Source organism: Canis aureus, chromosome 16 (genome assembly GCF_053574225.1).
Source record: "Canis aureus isolate CA01 chromosome 16, VMU_Caureus_v.1.0, whole genome shotgun sequence".
Classification (NCBI taxonomy): Eukaryota; Metazoa; Chordata; class Mammalia; order Carnivora; family Canidae; genus Canis; species Canis aureus.
The window spans coordinates 47,841,369-47,864,451 of NC_135626.1; the positions used below are offsets into that span (position 1 = coordinate 47,841,369).

Below are 23,083 nucleotides of genomic sequence, written 5' to 3' on the forward strand. Positions count from 1 at the left end.
GGTTGAGCCTCCGACTTGGTTTCAGCTCGTCATGATTTCATGGGTTGTGGAATTGAGCCCCATGTCAGGCTCCTCACTCAGAGGGAAGTCTTCTTTCTTGAAAGATTCTCTCCTTCTGCCCCTCCACCTGCTCATGCTCTTGTGCATACTCTCTCTCTCAAAATAAATACATAAGTCTTAAATAATAATACCTCTTATAATTAAGATGTAGAGCAGTGATTGACACCAGACCATCAGCTCCAAGAGGGCAACTACCAAGTCTGTCTAGTTTGTTGTAGTCCTAACACCTGCTGCTGAAATCTGACACATAAGTGGTCCCTGAACATTTGTTGATTCAAGGGTTAAAACTGTTGTGAAATACTTCAGTTCTCAGGGTAGAAATAATCTAAGAGGCATAAAGAGTGATTCAGGAAACGTTTATAGAGCAACCAAATGATAAGCATGGGACAGCAAGTACATGGAAGAATGAGATTCAACCAAAGAAGAGGTTATAATATTATAATTCTATAACATGAGAATCTCAAAACTGTTAATGCTAAAAGGAGTTCAGTGAGGTGACCAGATTCAAGAGACATAAATAGATTAAAATCAATAATTTAATTTCACATATGCAATAAAAACATTTAAGATAAAAACCTGTTACAAAATGGGTAAAGAGATTACTCTCCTTAGAAATATACTATTTAATAATAAAAATAATTGTCCCCCAATGTATAAATTTAAATTTTGATATTTGATTGAATTAATTAAAAAGTTCAGGACACCTTGGGTGGCTCAGTGGTTGAGCATTTGCCTTTGGCTCAGGGCATGATTCTACAGTCCCAGGATCCAGCCCCGCATTGGGCTCCCCAAAGAGAGCCTGCTTCTTCCTCTGCCTATGTCTCTGCCTTTATCTGTGTGTCTCTCATGAATAAATAAATCTTAAAAAAAAAAAATTCAAAAGTTCATCTTGGAGAATAAATGAGAGTAGCTTTTTTAAAAAGAACTTTAATAAAGTGTAGCCATCCTAGCAGATGGTGAAAATTAGCATAATTTAAAACAGTGTTGTGGAACTGAGACATCTCAGTTGATGAGCAGAGAAACAGATGAACAGGTGGTTTCTGACCAGTCTTCATTATTGACCCCAGAGCTTTCAAACAACCAGTTTTCTTGGGTCACTTTTCTTTGCCTCCTAATACTTTGGATAACCCAGGTCCTACTTGCTGTTTCTGTTTTCTTTGGCTGCTTCATTGTTCCCTGAATGAATGGGACAGTTCAGTGCTTGCCTTTCCCTACTTTTTATTTTTAAATCTTACCATTAGATTTTACTGTACTTGTTCAGATCCGTTTTTTACGTGAGCAATTTTAAAGTCCTCCGTTCTCATTGCGATGGAAAATACACATTGCCAGAGTTGTATATGCCAGGGTCACCCAGCCTGACTTGTGGTAGGAACATAGTATGCTTCTTGAAGGATGTGTATCCATGTCAGGGTCTGAAGTATATATAGGTGGTAGTCAAGTGAAGGGGATGGAGGCTAGAAATAGTGTTACAGGCAGATGGAACAAACTGTGTGTAAAGACCCCTAGGCCTTTTATATCAGGGGCCAAAAAACCTGGCCCATGAGCTTTGACCCACCATTTGCTTTTGTTAATAAAGTTTGATGGGAACACAGCCATACATACTCACCTATGTATTGTTTCTGGCTTTTTTCATGATACAAAGGTGCAGTTGAATAGTTGTAACAGAGCCCATCTGGCCCGCGTAGTGTAAGGTATTTACCATCTGGCTCTTTAAGAGAAAGTTTGGCAACTCCTGTTTTTCATGATGTAAGAAGAGATTCTAGAAGTACTGTAATTTTAGAAGCTATATTGCTTAAAATATTCTGATTTCTTTTCTAAAGAAACACCTACACCTCAGAGGAAAGGCCTTCGATCAAGTGCATTGCGGCCAAAGAGACCAGAAACGCCCAAGCAAACTGGCCCTGTTATTATCGAGACTTGGGTAGCAGAAGAAGAGTTGGAATTGTGGGAGATCAGGGCGTTTGCTGAAAGGTAAGAAAATGGTTAACATGTAATCAGATATTTGGAGCTTTTACCATTTCAGAATTACAGAATTACCACATTAATTTATTCAGGATATCCAAGTTAATTTTGCTTCAACTTTTGATTTTTAAGTGCAAGCTACAGATCATTTGTTAAAAGTCCTTTTTCTAATTTCAATGTGTTCTATCCATTTGTCAGTTTCTAATTACCTTAAATTTAACGTTTATTTTAAATTGAACTGATTTCATAATATTTAAGTCAACCAGATTTTGCTTAATATTTCATACCAAAAAAAATAATTTGTACCAGATGCCTAATAGTGTAGTGTCTGATAAAGTTCTTCTTTTGTTTTTCCTTCTGCAGAGTGGAGAAAGAAAAGGCACAAGCAGTTGAGCAACAGGCTAAGGTTAGTGAACAGAAGAAGGCAGAGGACTTCAAGGCCCAAATGGAGGCTCACCTCAGACAGCAGCGCTTGGCTGTCCAGCAGGTGGGGGAGTTGGTACTAGTCCCACCTGGCAGTGAATTGACATTGTTAGTCAAATTCATGCACACCAAAAGCACAATAGTGGTATATTATTGTGCATGCACAATGGTATATTCATGTGGTTTTATTTATTATCTCTAGAATTCAATGGGTAAGTTTTTGTTGTTACTGAAGTATAGTTGACACACAATGTTACATTAGCTTGAGGTGTTGGTGAGTAATTTGCAAATTCCAGTCTGTACCATCTCTGTTTGGCTATGAAAAAGCAAGTTGTACTAAAACTCTATGAGTTGTTATAATTGAGGATCATAAAGCTACTGATGGTTTCTTTGCATTTCCACGCTATACATAATGTACTCTATGTGCCTGAATATTAGGGGCCCACATAAAGGATGATTACCCCTATTTTCTCTTGAGAAAATACCATAAAACTTTTTAGCCACCTTAATATGTAAACTTTTAGGGTGTAGGTGAAATTGATAAAGGTCTATTTACAATATCATTAACTTAGTTACCCATAGTATTTAAAAACTACATATCAACCAAATATAAATTACTTATTATATCAACCAAAGTATTCATTTCAAACTACTTTTTTCCTTTCACATTTTATAAAACATTTTTTTAAAGATTTTATTTATTTATTCATGAGAGACACACACAGAGAGAAAGAGAAGCAGAGACACAGGCAGAAGGAGAAGCAGGCTCCATGCAGGGAGCCCGACATGGGACTAGATCCCCAGGCTCCAGGATCACACCCTGGGCTGAAGGTGGCGCTAAACCGCTGAGCCACCTGGCCTGTCCTTTATAAAACATTCTTTTAAATTTTTATACATCAAAAAAAAAATTTTTTTTTAAATAAATTTTTATACATCTTTAATAAATAAATAAATTTTTATACATCTTTTACATCAGATTACTATAGGTTAATGTCTTCCCTTATATCAAAGTTTGCGATAACTTTTGGATTTTTTTCATGTCTATCTGTCCATTCATAGAAAAACTAGCTTAATGGTTTTTTCGTTTTATGGATGTGTTTTGTCATCTCTCTAGTGAAACCTAATGTTTTACTTTTTAAAATTTATTTTAGGGATGCCTGGGTGGCTCAGCGGTTTGAGCGCCCGCCTTCTGCCCAGGGCGTGATCCTGAAGTCCTAGGATCGAGTCCCACATCGGGCTCCCTGCGTGGAGCCTGCTTCTCCCTTTGCCTGTGTCTCTGCCTCTCTCTCTGTGTCTCTCATGAATAAATAAAATCTTTAAAAAATAAATAAATAAAATAAAATTTATTTTAAATGGTTATTTACAAATACAGTCAACCTTTCCAATTTTGAATGCATACCCTCAGGAAATAGCTACTAAATATATGTTCCATTCCTTTTTTTTTTTTTTTTAACTGATTCAGTCAGATAACATCTCTAAGTATCCAAAACTAAACTTTTCTTCTGAGGAATGAGAGGCTATGTGAAGTATCTCACATTATATTCAGGTGTGTAGGATGTGTACAAAAGCAATTATATATGGATTGACCGTGATGTCACTGGTGAGCAGTTTCCAGTGGCAAGAGACAGTTCACCATTACAGTTTTATCTTAGTACACCTCTCAAACCCACGAATAACTAGCTCTGCCCAGGCCAGGTACACAATCTCTCTGAGTCTCAGTTTTGTCATCTGTAAGTTACAATACTAGCAACTGTATTGGGTTGGTCTGAGCAGTAAATAAGATGATGATAAAGTATTCACCACCAGATTTAAAATCAGTGCCGCCTCTTGTTCTTACACGTGGAAGCTTATATCGTCATGTTGGTAAGGTCCAGAAATGTTGGCAATTTATAATAAAAGATATACAAAGTGTCTTTAAAAACCCTATAGTCTGATCAGATTATACCTGTCTTCATAAAATAGTCTAAAATATTTTTTCTGTAAAAATGTTTGAACTGAGTAGTATAAGAAGTTTGGAAAAGATATTTCATTAATAATTTTCAGCTTGCTTGCTTACCTGTTTGTCAACTTGAATAGTGATTATTTAAGTATTGACATGGTTTTTTTATATTTTTTTTTTTTTGGTTTTTTTATATTTGGATAAATTAATCTTGTAGTAAACAAAAACCTTTTACAGTTCCCATCATTTGCTCTATGCTCTAAATTCCACCACTGAGTAGCAAAGCATTCCTGTCTCCAGTAAGATCACCCATGTCTCTTTTATTTGCACTCTGAAACCTTGCACATTTGTACAGGCTGGAAAAATTTGGTTGTTCTTGGTTTTTAATGAAAGACTTATTACTTTGAATAAAATATATGTGATTTAGAGCCATAAAAATATTGCCTTCTCCAGGAAGTTAAATTTAAAGGCAAATTTATAAGGACATATTTTCGGGAATAAAATATTTTAGCAATTTGGTGCAGTTCTTTAGATTTGGAGAAATTGTGGCTGGACTAGTTGCAGAATGGTACTGTTTTTATTTAGAACTATTTTGGTTCATGTTTTCTCTCCCTAACTTTTCTAGAAACGATTGGAACAGCAGAAGCCTTCAGTAATTGCAGCTTCTACCACTTCCCCAACAAATAGTACAACTAGTACCATTTCTCCAGCACAGAAAGTTATGGTGGCCCCCATAAGTGGCTCAGTTACAACTGGAACGAAAATGGTACTCACCACTAAAGTTGGATCTCCAGCTACAGTAACATTCCAGCAAAATAAGAACTTCCATCAGACCTTTGCTACGTGGGTTAAGCAAGGCCAGTCAAATTCAGGTATACAACTGTTATTAAAGAAAAGATTACTTTCATTCGAGGAAAAGAAATTTCATTCCTTTAACCTACTGAAATGAAACATTTCTTTAGAAAATTGTTTTTCTTCTGCAACTAATTGAGCAAACGAACTGCAACAGTTGGTTTGTTACAAATAATAATCATAATTATTACATTAGCAAAACTCCTCTCACATTTTTTCACTTTCAACATTACATAGTTCACTTTGAGTGGAGAGGAATGTTTGTCTTAAAAATACAAAATGAGCCACATTTCATGCATTGGTGCCCTTCCTAGAAGTCACTACGTTGCTGGTTATTTTAAATCTAAAGCTTATTAAATGTCTTATACCCCATTAGCCACCAGCACAGCTGCCACATCTGCTACAACCATTGCCAGCACAGGTCAGACGTTCCAAATTACAGGCAATCCAGTCACTATGGCAGGAAAAGTAATTACCAAACTGCCACTTCCTGCAAACAGCAAGATTGTCGCTGTAAATGTGCCAGCAACACAAGGAGGTAAGGGAAATGTGAAGAGTTTTAATTCACATTTGCCAGATCATACTGTCGCCATTATTTTTCATTTCCTTTTCACTGATTTCAGTCCTCGGATCTCACATTCTATGTAGCCCACTATAAAACCCTACCACACGTAGTTTCTCCTCAGAAACCCAGCAACACCTGATACTTTTTATTAAAGGGGCAGTTGTCAATGACATCTTCATCTTTTTTTAAGGCGTTGTTCAAGTACAGCAGAAAGTCCTGGGTATCATTCCATCAAGTACAGGTACAAGTCAGCAGACCTTTACTTCATTCCAGCCCAGGACAGCAACAGTCACAATTAGACCCAATACATCAGGCTCTGGAGGAACCACAAGCAGTTCACAAGTAAGAGTTCTTTACATGTTTACTTTGTTTTTAAATGTTAACCACAGCAGGTTGACGTTTTTAGAATGGTCTCTTCCAGGATTAATCCAGCTTCTAATTTTCTTTTGCCTTTTAATCTGTGATAAAGTACTGATTTAAAAAAACTATTTCTAAGCATAAATCATATATGAAATGTTAATTTTTAACAGTTAATAGCATAGCATACTAGTATACGTTATGAATCATAATAAAAATGCTTTCTAGGGTTTTGTAAAGAAAATTCCTTCATATGAAACAAGGGGCAGCATCAGAGCCCCCAGGGAAACTTGCTGTGCAACCAAGAAATAGAATGAAAATAGAATCCATGGCATTCTAACTAGTTTATTATCAGCTGATAGGCACACCTATTTGATACATCATTTCTTTGCCTCTGGTATCATGGAAAAGACTTGAAAGTGTTCTGAACCAAACTATAAAACTGAAAATAATATGCTCTGTAGTCTGTCTTCTAAAACTATGAAAGAACATTTGGTTTCCAATCTTACTATTATAGTCTGTGGGTGACAGATATGTATTAGACATCAGGGAAAAACGGGACTCAGTATTTTCCTGTGAGCAGTCATGGTGGTTATAGAACACAGTTTCAGTAGGTCTTGTTCTAGTTCGTAAAGCTGTACTTAGTATCAGTGACAAGGAATTTCATATGATCTCATTTGAATTAAGTTTTCCCTCCTCAAAATACCATCTTTATTCTGATGCTTAATGTAATTTAAAATGTAATATCCAGAACCTTTGTCATTTCTGTAGACCTGTTTATCACTAGGAAATGTTTAAAGATCTTTGTTTTAAGTCCATCATCATGCTTTTAGTCTTTTAAAAACATTTTAATTCATTGTCCTTTGTGTCATTTATAGGTAATTACAGGGCCTCAGATCCGCCCTGGTATGACGGTGATTAGAACACCACTCCAACAGTCAACACTAGGAAAGGCAATTATTCGAACTCCTGTGATGGTACAGCCAGGTATTCATCCCTCCAGCATTTTCATTTTACATCTAAACAATCTGTCTAGGAAGTCTGTAATATTCTTTATTTGGCACTCTACATACTAAAAACCACCAATTTGAATGAGTACCTCAGAGCATACTAAATTTCTAATCCATTGTGGGATATATCCATGGGTATTATTTCATTTTTGGTGTTACGAATAGAAAAAAAAATAGATCCCAATATGCTTGATAAAAATGTTTTAAATGTCTCTACTAAATGGAGTATATATTAGTTCAAATCATTGGAATAAAGAGAATGAACAAAGACAGTAGTCTGTGGCAAAGACATAAAATCAAGGAAACGAAGCATTTAAAAAGAAGGCATAAAAAAAGATTACAAAGGCATTATCAGCCATTCATTAATGTGAATAGGTTAAAGTTCCCATATTAAAAATTGAATAGTGTACGGATGTTCCTGTGATTCAGTGGTTGAGCATCTGCCTTTGGCTAAGGGCATGATGGTGGCGTGGGGAGGGGAGGAGGAGATCGAATCCCAGTCTTGCATCAGGGCTCCCCACCGGGAGCCTGCCTCTGCCTCTGCCTATGTCTGTGCCTCTCTCTCTCTCTCTCTCTCTCTCTCTGTCTCATGAATAAATAAATAAAATCTTTAAAAATAGAAAAATAGGGGATCCCTGGGTGGCACAGCAGTTTAGTGCCTGCCTTTGGCCCAGGGCGCGATCCTGGAGACCCGGGATCGAATCCCACGTCGGACTCCTGGTGCATGGATCCTGCTTCTCCCTCTGCCTATGTCTCTGCCTCTCTCTCTCTCTCTCTCTCTGTGACTATCATAAATAAATAAAAATTTAAAAAAAATAGAAAAATAAAAGTTGAATAGTATAAAGATAGAACAAAAAAATCCAACTCTATATTAATGAGAAACATATCTAAAATTGAATTACCACAAAAGTAAATAATAGATAAGCAAAGATACATGAAAGAAAGGCCAAAAAAAGAAAGTAAGAAAGAAGGGAGATGGAGTGTGGGTGGGGAAGACAAGGATTATCCTACTAATATTGAACACAGTACAAGTCCATGATTTATTCATTGTTTTAAAGATGAAAACTTGCAATGAAGATGCAGTTTAAGATCTTTAGGAACCAAATAAGGGCACCTGCCTGGCTCAATTGGTAGAGCACACGACTCCTGGTCTTGGGGTTGTAGGTTCAAGCCCCACACTGTATGTAGAGATTACTTAAAACTAAAATATATATATATATTTAAAAAGAACCAATAAGATTTTATTGGAGTATTTAAAGCAAAAACTATTTGATATCAACGAGAGATTAACAGAAGCATAATAGACCAGAGCAGACTGTGTCAACTGATTAACCTTCAGGGATACACATTGGTTTTAAATATATATGGGCTGTTTGTTTAAAAAAAAAAAAAAAAAAAAAGTCATATAATGAATCATAGGTAAAACCTGATGAATTCCTTCCAAAAAGTAGAATGTGTATAGTCCACATTCTATGTAGTAAAGTTAGAAGTTAAGATTAAGCTATACTACTAGTTTATACTTGCTTGAAATTTTTTATTTTATTTATTATTTTTTTAAGATTTTATTTATTTATTTATCAGAGACACAGGCAGAGGGAGAAGCAGGCTCCATACAGGGAGCCCGATATGGGACTCGATCCTAGGACTCTAGGATCACGACCTGAGCCGAAGGCAGACATTCAATCACTGAGCCACCCAGGTGTCCCTGCTTGAAATTTTAAAATGTATATTCTCATAAGTAACTTTTGAGTTAAGGGAACATCAAACGCAAAGATTCAAGCAGATTATCAAGTAGCGACTAAGTCGTGCTGTCGAAGCTGGACTCAGAGGCAAATTTATTCAGTAAATATTTGAGCACCTACCTTAGGCAGTTGAAATACACTGGAGGAGAAAATTGACCAAAAACACACATGAAGTCTTAATCAATAGTTAGAAAAATATATAAAATAAACCTTAAAGAAAACAGGAGAATGTAAAATAAAAATACAAGTAATAATTAGAAAAGAGAAAAAGGCAGGCATCTGGCTGGATTGGTCAGGAGAGCATGCTATTCTTGATCTGGGGATTGAGAGTTCAAGCCACATGTTCAGTTTAGAGATTACTTAAAAATAAAATCTTGGGAGCACCTGGATGGCTCAGTGGTTGAGTGTCTCTGCCTTTTGGCTCAGGGCATGATCCCGGGGTCCTGAGATTGAGTCCCACATCATGTTCCCACAGGGAGCCTGCTTCTCACTGTACCTGTGTCTCTGCCTCTCTCTGTGTGTCTTCCATGAATAAATAAAGTAAAATAAAATAAATAAGTAAAATCTTTAAAAAAAAGAGAAAGAGAAAAGGAAAAAAATTTTTTTTAAAGATTTATTTATTTATTCATGAGAGACACAGATTGAGAGGAGAGGCAGAGACATAGGCAGAGGGAGAAGAGCAGGCTCCTCGCAGGGAGCCCGATGCGGAACTTGATCCCGGATCCGGGGATCACGACCTGAGCCAAAGGCAGGCACCCAACCGCTGAGCAACCCAGGCGTCCCAGAAAAGGAAAAATTATTAATCCATTCTTTTAGAAGTCTGATCTTTGAGAAATGGGAACAAAATGCTTGTTTACAGCATTAGTAATAAAAAAGTGCTATAAAAATAATGAACTTTTTTTTAAGATTTTATTTATTTTTGAGAGAGAGAGAACATGAGCAGAGGGAGTGATAGAGGGAGAGGGACAAGCATACTCCCCACTGTGTGGGGAGCCTGACTCAGGGCTAGATCCATGACCCTGAGATTATGACCTGAGCCAAAGTCAAATGCTAAACCACCTGAGAGCGACCTAGTCATCTCTAAAATGAATTTTTTTTTAATCAAAAGAAAATCATATATAGGAATTCTTATAGTAAGACCTTGGAGAATTCTCACTTCCCATACTCAGGAATTAAATTTATTTGAATAATGAGGTATAAGTATATACTATGCTTATAAATTTCAAGTCTCAATGACTCATATCAAGGAAAGAAGTTTGGAAATTTGCCATAGTATTTCCTACAAAAAATTCCAGACCTCATGGTTTTATGGGTAAAATCCTTTGAAATGATTAGAAAGCAATTTCCTTCTTAGAAAAAAAGTTCTAGGGCATAAGGCAAAGAAAAGATTAAATCTTTTCCATTCATTTTACAATTTTACACAGTTCTAATATGAAATAAAGCATTGTTGTTTTTTTTTGTTTTTGTTTTTGTTTTTGCTTTTATTTAAATGCAATCTTCTAAAGCTTAAACATGATTTACCCCAGGAAAGAAAGTATGATTCATTAATTCACTCAAAGCTGCAGGGACAGTTGATAAAATTTAGTATCTATTACTGTTTAAAAAAAGCTGTCAGAGAACTAAAGGAAACAATAAAAGTAAAGCAGAAAAAAATTACAGATGACAAAAGGTAATATACCTACAAAACTGGAAAAATTTGGTGATTACAAGATATATAGAGCCTCAGTTCCTTGTTGTTGCCTTTTGTAGCTTGAGTTATGTGTTTGACTTGCACACGTGAGTCCATAGTTACACATATTAGTGTTTCTCCTGTGTCAAGGAAAAACAAGGTGGCCAGTGGTCCGTCCGGCCAATGAGAGTGAGGAAGTATCCTAGGTGGAGGAGGTGGATATGCTTAGTGTGTCTCTATGTGTAGATTAGATTATCCTCTTCCTACCACCATACTAGCCTTTCCGAAAATGGAACCCACAGACTCCCTATATATAATAAAGATTTTTTTTAATTTTTGAATTTACATTTTGGTGATAATCACAAAGTAAACTAACAGGTACATATTGGGGATCATCTGAATGACCAGCACCAGCCCTTTATCCATCTGTGTTTGTGATAGCATCATATCAGTACCGGGGGTCAGCTAAAGTAGTTTTTCATGCGTTATTCCTCAGATTGCAGTATAAGGACATAATGTGGGGTCCAGTTCTCAAATTAAAGCACTTGATTTCATATGATGTATTTTTGGTTCACCTTAAGAATAAATGGGAGATATTAATCAAGAAAAGTTTAGAAGACAGAGTAATGATGAAAACATGCACTGCTAGTTGTTAGAGCATATTATACACCACCAGAATTAGCACCAAGATACCAAAGGAAACCAGACCAAAGAAGACCATTAAAGAGGCATTATATGTGAGAATTTGCAGTGTGACAGAGGTGTCATTTTGAATCAGGACGAAAGACTAGACAAATGATACTGGAATAATCAGTTTAGAGTTTCAGTGGGGGGTAGACCTCTGCCAACATATACCATGACTAAGAACATCCTTGGGAAGGTATATCTGATTAGAGAATGCAGGAAAACTTTAAAAGAAATAATTAAAGCCAGAATAAGAAAACACACACATACTGAAAGAAAAGAGAACACTTTGAGTTTTAAAAATAAAAATAAAGGGATCCCTGGGTGGCGCAGCGGTTTGGCGCCTGCCTTTGGCCCAGGGCGTGATCCTGGAGACCCGGGATCGAATCCCACATCGGGCTTCCGGTGCATGGAGCCTGCTTCTCCCTCTGCCTGTATCTCTGCCCCTCTCTCTCTCTCTCTCTCTCTGTGTGACTATCATAAATAAATGTTTAAAAAATAATAAAATAAAAAATAAAAATAAAAAAGACACCTGCGTGGCTCAGTGGTTGAGCAGCTGCCTTTGGCTCAGGGCATGATCATGGGGTTCTGGGATCAAGTCCCACATTGGGCTCCCCGAAGGGAGCTTGCTTCATCTTTTGCCTATGTCTCTGCCTCTCTCTCTGTGTCTTTCAAGAATAAAAAAATAAAACCTTTAAAAATAAAAAATAAGAAAAGGCAGAATGCAAAGTAGGTAGAATCCATAGTTGTAATTTGTATCTTTAACCTATAAAAAGCAACTATAAATAAGTAGGAAAAAAAAAGAAATGGGACAAGTGTGGAGAGAGCTCACAGATGAAGCATAATGACTTGACAGGGATTTATTTTTTTTTTAAGTTTTTTTTATTTATTTATGATAGTCACAGAGAGAGAGAGGCAGAGACATAGGCAGAGGGAGAAGCAGGCTCCATGCACCGGGAGCCCGACGTGGGATTCGATCCCGGGTCTCCAGGATCGCGCCCTGGGCCAAAGGCAGGGGCCAAACCGCTGCGCCACCCAGGGATCCCTTGACAGGGATTTAAATGCTGATTATAGTAATTGAATTAATTCAGAGACCATGATGCTCTCATACCATTTCTGATTGCTGGAATATTATATTTAGTGATGGTACCTACGGTTGGCAAAAGTTTAGTGAGATAGGAACTCGGTGACGGAGTGTGAGTTGGTATCTAAAATTCTATTTAGGGGCAGTCCCGGTGGCACAGCGGTTTAGCGCCGCCTGCAGCCCAGGGCATGATCCTGGAGATCCTGGATCAAGTCCCACGTCAGGCTCTGCATGGAGCCTGCTTCTCCCTCTGCCTGTGTCTCTGCCTCTCATTCTCTCTCTGTTTCTATGAATAAATAAAATCTTTAAAAAAATAAAATAAAATAAAATAAAATAAAATAAAATGCTATTTAGTATTGTGCTTCTACTAGAAACCCAGTAATATTGGCGGGGGGGATATTTTAAGGAAATAAGTAGAAGCACATAAAAATTTATAAACAGGGATTTCACCATAGCACTATTTTAAAAAGATAAAGGAGACAGTAATTCTGAATGTCAAAAGATTTTCAATGTAATACATGTGCAATGTTATACATAAATGTGTATGTTCAGAAATATATTCAGCAATGGAAAAAAGACCGGAAATGAATATAAAACTTCAGAAGTGTGATGGTATTCACTAATAATGAATTAGGACATTGTAAATGTAAAATTAGCTATCAAATAATTACTCTTAGCAACTGCTCCACATGGGAGAAATTTATTCTAGTTTCAGCAAGTTAAATGAGAAATGAAAGTTTTTAGAAGACTAGAGCCATTCCAACTTAAATTCATTCATTTGTTCAGTGAACTATGGAAGCATTCTTTGAGCATTTTGCCCTGGTACTGAGGATAAAGTGATCCTAGACCTCATGGTTGTCCCAAACTATCTTTGAAGAGCCTTAAGAAAAGCTCATTTATAAAAATAATTGGTTCAGAATAGCCCTATACTCTTATTTGTTATGTTTAAAATTCATATGAATTCATTATATATATGTGTGTGTGTGTGTGTGTATATATATATATATATATATATTAAGATTTTAGTTAATTCATGAGAGACACAGGCAGAGGGAGAGAAGCAGGCTCCATGCAGGAAGCCCGATGTGGGACTCAATCCCGGGACTCCAGGAACATGCCCTGAGCCGAAGGCAGACGCTTAACCGCTGATCCACCCAGGTGTCCCGATTCATTATATATTAGATTATCTTACTCTATATTCCTAAAGAAAGGCAGCTTTATAAAATGGCTCTTTATAGTATATTTTTCTTCAGTCTTCCCTAATTGTCATTTTAGCATTAGACTCACAGGAAGAATATTGATTGTGTTTTCAACTGCAAATAGCAAGAACTGGGGAGTGGTCGTCAGTGACAAAGCAAAAACAGGTACACTGACAACCAGGTGGGACTCGGTGTGTATATATGTCTGAGTGCATCCTTGGGCTCATAGCATCAATAGAGCTTTTTGAAAATCGAAAAGAATACATTCATCTGATGTGTTGAACAATATTTCAACTCAGAATACTGCTTAAGGACATATAAACATTCATAGCATTTTGCTGTGTGTGTAGGTGCTCCTCAACAAGTGGTGACTCAGATCATTAGAGGGCAGCCTGTCTCCACTGCAATCTCTGCCCCTAGTGCAGTTTCCTCGACACCTGCACAGAAAGGATTAACTTCGGGAACATCCAGTACAAATCTGCAGTCTTCAACCTCACAATCCCCTCGCCCACAACAGGGACAGGTGAAGCTTACCATGGCTCAGCTCACTCAGTTAACACAGGGCCACGTAAGTAATGCAACTTCATTTTAACATTTTAACTTTTTTTTAAAGTTTTTTAATTCCACTTAGGTAACATTCTTAACTTTACAGGTGATCATTTATTTATTCTTGCAATAAGTTTAAAAGCATGTACTTAGGATGTCCAACTCTTAGTTTTGGCTTAGGTCACGATCTGAGTGATGAGATCGATCCTGCATCAGGCTTCACTCTCACCAGGGAGTCAACTTCAGATTTCCCTCCCTCTACTCCTCCTCCTACTTTCTCTCTCTCAAATATATTTAAAAAGCAAAATAAAACCAAAATCATGTACTTATTCTCAAAAGTTTTATAATGCACTTAAAAAAAAAAAAAGATATTATTTATTTATTCATGTGAGAAAGAGAGAGAGAGAGGCACAGGGAGAAGCAGGCTCCATGCAGGGAGCCCAAAGTGGGACTTGATCCTAGGACTCTAGGATCACGCCTTGGGCCGAAGGCAGCAGCCAAACTGCTGAGCCACGTGGGAATCCCCTATAATGCACTTTTTAAAGAAATAGCTGCTTCCTAGAGTTGAAGAAGAGATGTAATAAATTTCAGTTATCTAGAGTCCTTAGATTGTGAGCTAAAACAGTCAGATAATCTTTTTAATTACCAAAACATTACTAGATGACCAATTTCCATGGGAAAAATGAAAGTTGCTTCCCTGAAAGACTCATTATTGCTATTAGCTCTTCTAGTAGTAATCTATAGATTAAACACAGTTCTATAAAAACACCAGGAGGTTTTTTTATAGAACTTGACAGGCTGATTTTATAAGTTTATGTGGAAGTGCAAAGCAGAAAGAAAAGCTATAACACCTTTGAAGAACAGGAGGCTGTGCCCTATGTGATAACCTGATAACCAAAACTTCTTACAATGCCTTACTTATTAATAATGCAGAAAGTGACCCATGCATATGTGGACACTTGTTTCATGGTAGAGATGTCATTGCAGGTCACTGAGAAAAGAACAGACTGTTTAGTAAATGGTGTTGAGACAATTGAGTTTATATGGGAAGCTATGAAAGTAGGCCGCTACTTCACTCATAAACTCAATTCCAAGAGGATAAAAGTCCCACCTATGAAAAGTAAAGCTGTAAACTTTCAGAAGGTAAGCTAGAAGAAAAGTTTCATAACCTTAAGGTAGGAAAAGGAAGGCTTTCTTAGTTAAGAAAAAACATACATGAGGAAAAGATTTATAAATTCAACTACATCAGAAATAAGAACTTAAATTTGGCAAACAAAATGAAAATGAAAAGATATGTAAATACAGTCAAAGAAGGACTTTTATCCAAAATACATAAAGAATTAACTAAAAATCAAGAAGACAAGAAGGCAAAAAGGCAAAGCTCAATTAAAAAAAAAAAAAAGGCAAACTAACTCGAAGGGGGAAAAAGGAAATCTAATTGTCTAAAATAAAAAAAGTACTGAACTCTCTTAGTAATATGGGAAATGCATATTAAAACCATATATAGGGCAGCCCCAGTGGCTCAGTGGTTTAGTGCCACCTTCAGCCCAGGGCCTGATCCTGGAGACCCGTGATGGAATCCCACGTCAGGCTCCCTGCATGGAGCCTGCTTCTCCCTCTGCCTCTTTCTTTCTCTTTCTCTCTCTCTGTGTCTCATGAATAAATGAATAAAATCTTTAAAAAAAAAAAAAAAACATGTACATAAGAGCTCGGTATAAATTAAAATGTCAGGATCATGAATTGGCAAAGACATGAAACAAAATGAACTTTTACGCACAACTGGTGGTAGTATAAATTGTGGTTTAGTCATTTGGAAAACTCCTAGACATTTCAATGTCAAGGATATGTACATATGTCTGGGAGTTCTAGGTGTATTCCCCAATGGAAGTTCTTGTTCATGTGAGCATCATCAGGATAATGGACATGAGTGTTCATAGCATGGTTCACAGGAGTAAAAAACTGGTAACAACCCAAATGTCTACCTACTATCAATTAGGTAAATTGAGGTACATTACTTATAGCAACAAAAATGAAAAACTGCAGCCACACAGAACCAGATTGTTGAGCTAAAAGAGCAAGTAACAAACTTCTATTATGATTCTATATGCATAAAATTCAGAAGTGGACAAAACTAGCTGTATTGTACAGGGATACAGGGCTATTACATTGCCTACCCAGAGGGGCATCATTCCCATCATGTTCTCCATGGATGATGCTCTTGAAGTTGTGAATCTGTAGCCCTATAAAAATCCATAACAGGGGCCTGGGTGCTCAGTCAGTTAAGTGTCCGACTCTTGATTTTGGCTCCGATCATAATCTTGGGATCATGAGATTGAGCTCTGCACTCTGTGAGGAATCGACTTGAGATTCTTTCACTTCCTCTGCCCCTTCCCCACCCCCGCCATACATGTGTAGGCGCTCTCTCTCTCTCTCTCTTTCTCTTTCTTCCCTAAGATAAATAAACTTAGAAACACAAATCAAAAATTGTGGAGTGCTTGGGTGGTTGTCAGTAGAGCGTCCCAACTCTTGGTTTTGGCTCAGGTCGTGAGATCGAGCCCCATAATGGGCTTCATGCTTAGCAGAGAGTTTGCTCCAGATTCTCTCTCTCCCTGTCTTCCTCCTCCCCAAACTCTCTAAAGATAAATAAATAAATAAATAAATAATACCAAAAGAAATAGATCAATACCTAAGCAGAAGCACTATGAAGATGTGCTGTCTTATGGTAACAGTGAGCATAGTGATTACCTCCAGGAGAAAAGAAGGGAATGGAGATCAGAGTAGATCACAGTGGGGGCTTCTTGCATAATGGTAATGGTGACCTGAATGCTGATTTTATAGATGTTTGTTTGTTTGTTTGTTTATAGATGTTTACTTTATAATTATTTCCTTTTTTTTTAAATTTTTTTTTAATTTTTATTTATTTGTGATAGTCACAGAGAGAGAGAGAGAATGAGGCAGAGACACAGGCAGAGGGAGAAGCAGGCTCCATGCACCGGGAGCCCGACGTGGGATTCGATCCCGGGTCTCCAGGATCGCGCCCTGGGCCAAAGGCAGGCGCCAAACCGCTGCGCCACCCAGGGATCCCACTTTATAATTATTTCCTAAACTATCCATGAATTTTGTGTGTCAGTTTTGGCTGTTGGGAATTTGGGGTGGGTTGTTTTTACTTTGCTTCTAACTATCCACCATGTCCCTGGTAGTTAAGGTCACTGGATTAATAAGTCCTGAACAGAAGAGACAGTACATACAGAGCTTTTACTTCCTCGTCCCCATTTTTATAACTGTGTGGGCATTAGCAACCTTGTTGACTAAATGTTTGTATTCCCTGTCTAAACCCTGCGTTTTTTACACTTGAGCATGCACCATAGGTAATCTGGTGCATGTTGAAAAACTGAGACCAAGAGACCTGGCTCCTCATTTTATCTCACCTTTAACTTGGTCTCTAACATTGGGCAAGTGACTTGAACTTTCTAATATTGATTTCTAATTAGTGATAAGATAATAGTAATATTTTTTCTCCTTATTCCATGAAGTCACAAGTCCATTGTGAGGATCAAACAAGACAGTATGTATAAAGATGCTTTGAAAATTATAAAAAAGGGGATCCCTGGGTGGCTCAGCAGTTAAGCCCCTGCCTTTGGCCCAGGACATGATCCTGGAGTCCTGGGATCGAGTCCCACATCAGGCTCCCCGCATGGAGTCTGCTTCTCCCTCTGTGTCTCTGCCTCTCTCTCTCTCTCTCTCTCTCTCTCTCTCTCTCTCTCGTGTGTGTGTGTCTCATGAATAAGTAAATAAAATCTTTTTTAAAAATGAAAATTCTAAAATAACCTGAGTATAAGATGGCTTAAAATCAGAATCTTGTGGGATCCCTGGGTGGCGCAGCGGTTTGGCGCCTGCCTTTGGCCCAGGGCGTGATCCTGGAGACCCGGGATCGAATCCCACGTCGGGCTCCCGGTGCATGGAGCCTGCTTCTCGCTCTGCCTCTCTCTCTCTCTCTCTCTCTCTCTGTGACTATCATGAATAAATAAATAAAATCTTTAAAAAAATAAATAAATAAAAAAGATTAAAAAAAAAAAAATCAGAATCTTGTGGTGGCATTAGTCATTCACGTCAATCTTCTTGTTTTATAGATTAGGGAAACTTAGCCATGGAGGGGTAATGCTACTTGTAGACAGATCCCTGACTGTCTATTTGGAGAGCCTGCACTGGAACTCTGGGTTATTAGTTCACATTTTTTTCATTCTACAACATTTTTGTCTTTCCAAATAAATAGTCTTATTTTAGCTTATGTGAATTCCTTCTGATACTATTCTGTAAACATTCAAGTATATATTTTCACTACATTAAAGGATCTTCCCAAGTAAAAGTGTAATACTTATAGATTGATGCTGTGAACGCTGTTTACATGTTGTCTGTTGTTTTCCATAGGGTGGCAATCAAGGTTTGACAGTAGTAATTCAAGGACAAGGTCAGACTACTGGACAGTTGCAGTTGATACCTCAAGGGGTGACTATACTTCCGGGTCCAGGACAGCAGCTGATGCAAGCTGCCATGCCGAATGGTACCGTTCAGCGGTTCCTCTTTACGCCTCTGGCAACAACAGCCACAGCAGCCAGCACCACCACCACTACTGTTTCCACTACAGCAGCAGGTAGAACTTGGGGTTATCAGAAATGCACATTATTACTTGAGTTGCTGGGCTAATAGAGGGATAGGAGGCCCACTGCTTCCCCTTGGAAGGATATGCCTCAAGCCAGTGAGCTTAAGATGACTGGTCAACCTCACAGTATCTCTTGTTCCTACAGACTCCTTGTCATCTCCAATCCCCCCCCCCGCCAAAAAAAAAAATAGAATTGGGATGGGGAGCAAAAAATAATGGCTGTCATGGTAACTGTGCCTAGACTTGCTTCTTGCCCTGCCTTGCAAGCACTGATTGAGCCATACAGATAATCTCAGGGAAGGTGGATCTATCCAGCTCATAGCCTACATTTGAGAGCTGCAGGTCCAGAACCACTTTGTTAGCCTCTTACTACAAGCTACCCTCACCATGCCGTAGGAGAAAAATGAGGGTTTAGCATTAGCCTGTACCAGAAGTCATGGCTAATTTCCAGAGACTGTGCCTTGCTTTAGGAGCCAGTGCTCAGGAGGCTTAGCAGCATGTGCAGAGGGCAGCCATGAAACAGAACCTGGATCCCCAGTTAGGAGAGTCCTAACTCAAGTGTGTCTATGGAACATTTCTAAGGTATCAGTGTTACTGAAATTGAGAATTCTCGCCTTTAGAAAACTCCCTTCAAATTCTTCTTTTACCATGGTCCTATGTTCTAGTGTAATAGAAATATTTAGTCTTTTTTTTCCCCCACAGGTACAAGTGAACAAAGACAGAGTAAATTATCACCCCCAACACAGGTGCAACAAGCCAAAACCTTGCCAGCAGCTCAGTCATCAAGTGTGAGTCCTCCAGAAGCCCAGCCACAGACTGCTCAGCCTTCAGCTCAGCCCCAGTCCCAAACCCAGCCCCAATCCCCAGCTCAGCCTGAAGTTCAGACTCAGCCTGAAGTTCAGACCCAAACAACTGTTGCATCCCATGTCCCTTCTGAAGCACAACCCACCCAGGCACAGTCATCCAAACCCCAAGTCGCAGTACAGTGTCAGCCTCAAAGTAATGTCCAAGGACAGTCTCCTGCTCGCGTCCAAAGTCCACCACAGACTCGAATACGTCCATCGACTCCATCCCAAGTGTCTCCTGGACAGCAATCCCAGGTTCAGACTACAACCTCACAACCGATTCCAATTCAACCACATACATCTCTTCAGATACCTTCCCAGGGCCAGCCACAATCACAACCCCAGGTACAGTCTCCAACTCAAACTCTTTCATCAGGACAGACGTTAAGTCAAGTTACTGTTTCATCCCCATCCCGTCCTCAGCTACAGATACAGCAGCCACAGCCCCAAGTCATTGCTGTGCCTCAGCTGCAACAACAAGTCCAGGTTCTCTCTCAGATCCAGTCGCAGGTTGTGGCTCAGATACAGGCTCAGCAAGGTGGTGTGCCCCAGCAAATCAAACTCCAGTTACCTATTCAAATTCAGCAAAGCAGTCCTGTGCAGACTCACCAGATTCAGAATGTGGTTACAGTGCAGGCAGCCAGTGTGCAAGAGCAGTTGCAAAGGGTTCAGCAACTCAGGGAGCAGCAGCAAAAGAAGAAGCAGCAACAGATAGAAATTAAGCGGGAACACACTCTCCAAGCTTCTAATCAAAGTGAAATCATTCAGAAACAGGTAAAGTTATTAAGTAAAAAAGCAGCATGTTCAGTAGCTTGAATTATTGTGCTGTGCAGTAGACTTAGTGTTGGTTGTGTTAGGTTTCCTACGTGAGACAAAAGTCACTGATGCTTCAATTTAGAAGCAGCACTGGATTGACAAAAAATAACAAATGACTACCAAGGCTTGGAACTCTGTATTAGATGAAAACAATCAGTGCTTATTACAAAAACTACCTGTATTTTGGGAGAACAAAGATGGAAAGAATGGAGTTAGGAGTTTAAGTGCCATTAATGCAAAACTGGAAGGTTTAAGTTGAAAGCCACTTCAGGCGCCATAGTACTTTCTTTGAAGTTATTTGCAATGGTCATTCCTTAGTTTGCTCGGAGACTAAGCAAATTATAAACAGTTGAAACCTATTTGCATTTCTAGCCATACCTTTGTAAAAGGTTGAAATTCTACTCCAGAGTTTAAATAAAAAGTGGTATCCTGTAGTAGCATCTTAGTGAAGTAAGGCAATTTAGAGGAATTAGAATTATTCTACTTAAAATGAAGTCACACATATAAGATCCTGTAGCATCACTGGAGAAAACTGTCTTTGCATCGACAACATACACCATTCAGCATTAGTCAGGAGTTTGTGTGTGGATTTCAAGTGTTCCCAAGTCACGAGACCTGCATCCAGTTCCAAGGTCTCCCCTTCACAGTCTCTGAAACTCATCTCTCTACCCTGAGCTCCATATCTTCATTAATACTCCCTCTCTTTCCAGCCATACAAGATTATTGTAATGATTGAAAGAGGTCATGTATGTAGAAGCACTTTTTATTTTTTATTGGGATATGTTCAACATATAGTGTTGTATAAATTTAAGGTGTACCACATGTTGATTTGATTCATTGAAATTTGGAACATGATGGCTCTTGTAGCAATAGTACTTCTATCACATCATATGAGCATTTCTTTTTAGGTAGAAATAATTAAGATAGTGTCTCTTAGCACATTTGAGGGTTCTAATGCAACATTGCTAGAAGCACTTTTTTTTAAACAGCAAAGAGATTTTAAAGGTGTATGGTAATACTCTTATAAATCGATGTCATGTATATGTTCAAATGCATCATTACCCAGCGTTTAGTACTGTGTAAATTGAGAATTATTACAATGTCTGTCTTTATCCTAATCTCCATGCAAAGTGGGATGGGAAGGAGGGGAAATATTTGAAATGAATGTCTAGGAAGAGAGTGTAATGCTAAAAAAAAAATGGCTATTGGAGAATGATAGCTGAGTTAAAGTTACAGCTTATAGTACTCATTTAATCTCAAGTAAGTGAGTTAAGTTTTATATGTCTGAGAATCTCTTTTATAAAATTAGCCCTTTCAGCGTTGTTATGAGGAATAATTGAGGTATTGTTAAGTGTTTACTTAGTACAGTGCCCAGTACACGGTAAGCTCCCAAGCCATATTTTTGTAGCTCTAATTTTATTTGTATTATGATATAAAATTTTTAGTTTCTTTCGAAAACATACATGTGCTCAGATTTCTACTGTTGTTATTTGTATACCAACTTGTAGTCATTATAAAATATGCACTTTGGGATTTTGTTCTGTCCTGAAGGTGGTGATGAAGCATAATGCTGTAATAGAACATTTAAAGCAGAAAAAGACCATGACTCCAGCTGAAAGAGAAGAGAATCAAAGGTAGGGAGAAATATTTGTAACCCAGGAACACAGGGACTCGTTGTATACCAGCCTTTCCTCTTTAGTGTCCACACACACAGGACATTGGGGTTTCCTTTTTTTTTTTGTTTTTGAATTTTGGCTGAAGTTCATTAAATGAGACACTTGGCACTACTAGCTGCTCATAACTGGTTTGAATCACTCTTTGAAGCTTTCTAGTCATAGAAAGTGTGTGTATCAACTGTAAAGACATAGAAAAAATATTTCTTAAGCCTTTCAGGATTACATGGATTGTGTATTTCTCTCTAGAATGATTGTCTGTAACCAGGTGATGAAGTATATTTTGGATAAGATAGATAAAGAAGAAAAGCAGGCAGCAAAGAAACGGAAGCGTGAAGAGAGTGTGGAACAGAAACGTAGCAAGCAGAATGCCACCAAGCTCTCTGCGCTGCTCTTCAAACACAAGGAACAACTCAAAGCTGAAATACTAAAAAAGAGAGCACTCCTGGACAAAGACCTACAGATTGAAGTGCAGGTAAGAAGGTATTTCCCTTCCTTCTGTGTCCAGTGTTTAGCACTTTATTCTTTTTTTTTTTTTCCTTTGCAACTTCGGCTAAGCTGTAAATATCATCTTGTTTATAGAACTTATTTTTTTTTTTTTTTTTTTTTAGAACTTATTTTTGTACATAGACTAAGAACAGTGGGACACATGTCTTTTGAAATAGGACAGAGGCTTTATATCTGGAAGTATATTGTAATCTCTAACATAGCCACACTAAGAGATCAGTCTATTGATTTAAATAAAAACATTTTGAGAACCCTCTCGGGAATAGTTTTTATCGTCTATTACATAGTCTTGCTAAGTTTCATGACAAAGGTAGACCACGAGCTGCAAAACAGTGTCGAAGGATAGGAAATAAAGAGTTGCCCATTAAATAAGACACATTCCTCCTTGAGTTTTTTTTTTTTTTTTTTTTTTTTCACTCCTTGAGTTGTAACTATCCTATAGGCATTGCTAATTCTTCGCTTGCTTGGGGAGTTCATTGAAAAATGAAAG

At 38.0% G+C, this 23,083-nt stretch overlaps 1 protein-coding gene across 14 annotated transcripts in view; it reads left to right on the forward strand.

Moving 5' to 3' along the window:
- The window catches only part of BPTF (bromodomain PHD finger transcription factor), a 152,867-nt gene that overhangs the window by 106,412 nt on the left and 23,372 nt on the right, over nucleotides 1-23,083 (forward strand). For 6 of the 14 annotated variants that reach the window (XM_077853740.1, XM_077853739.1, XM_077853743.1 and 3 more), the window contains 11 exons: nucleotides 1,881-2,031; nucleotides 2,386-2,509; nucleotides 5,010-5,256; nucleotides 5,613-5,774; nucleotides 5,992-6,143; nucleotides 7,037-7,145; nucleotides 13,897-14,114; nucleotides 18,521-18,743; nucleotides 19,455-20,371; nucleotides 21,965-22,047; nucleotides 22,336-22,561. In XM_077853740.1, the coding sequence (XP_077709866.1) occupies nucleotides 1,881-2,031; nucleotides 2,386-2,509; nucleotides 5,010-5,256; nucleotides 5,613-5,774; nucleotides 5,992-6,143; nucleotides 7,037-7,145; nucleotides 13,897-14,114; nucleotides 18,521-18,743; nucleotides 19,455-20,371; nucleotides 21,965-22,047; nucleotides 22,336-22,561 (2,612 nt within the window). The remainder of the gene's footprint in view (nucleotides 1-1,880; nucleotides 2,032-2,385; nucleotides 2,510-5,009; nucleotides 5,257-5,612; nucleotides 5,775-5,991; nucleotides 6,144-7,036; nucleotides 7,146-13,896; nucleotides 14,115-18,520; nucleotides 18,744-19,454; nucleotides 20,372-21,964; nucleotides 22,048-22,335; nucleotides 22,562-23,083) is intronic. The other 8 variants (XM_077853751.1, XM_077853752.1, XM_077853753.1 and 5 more) reach the window with 6 other exon arrangements.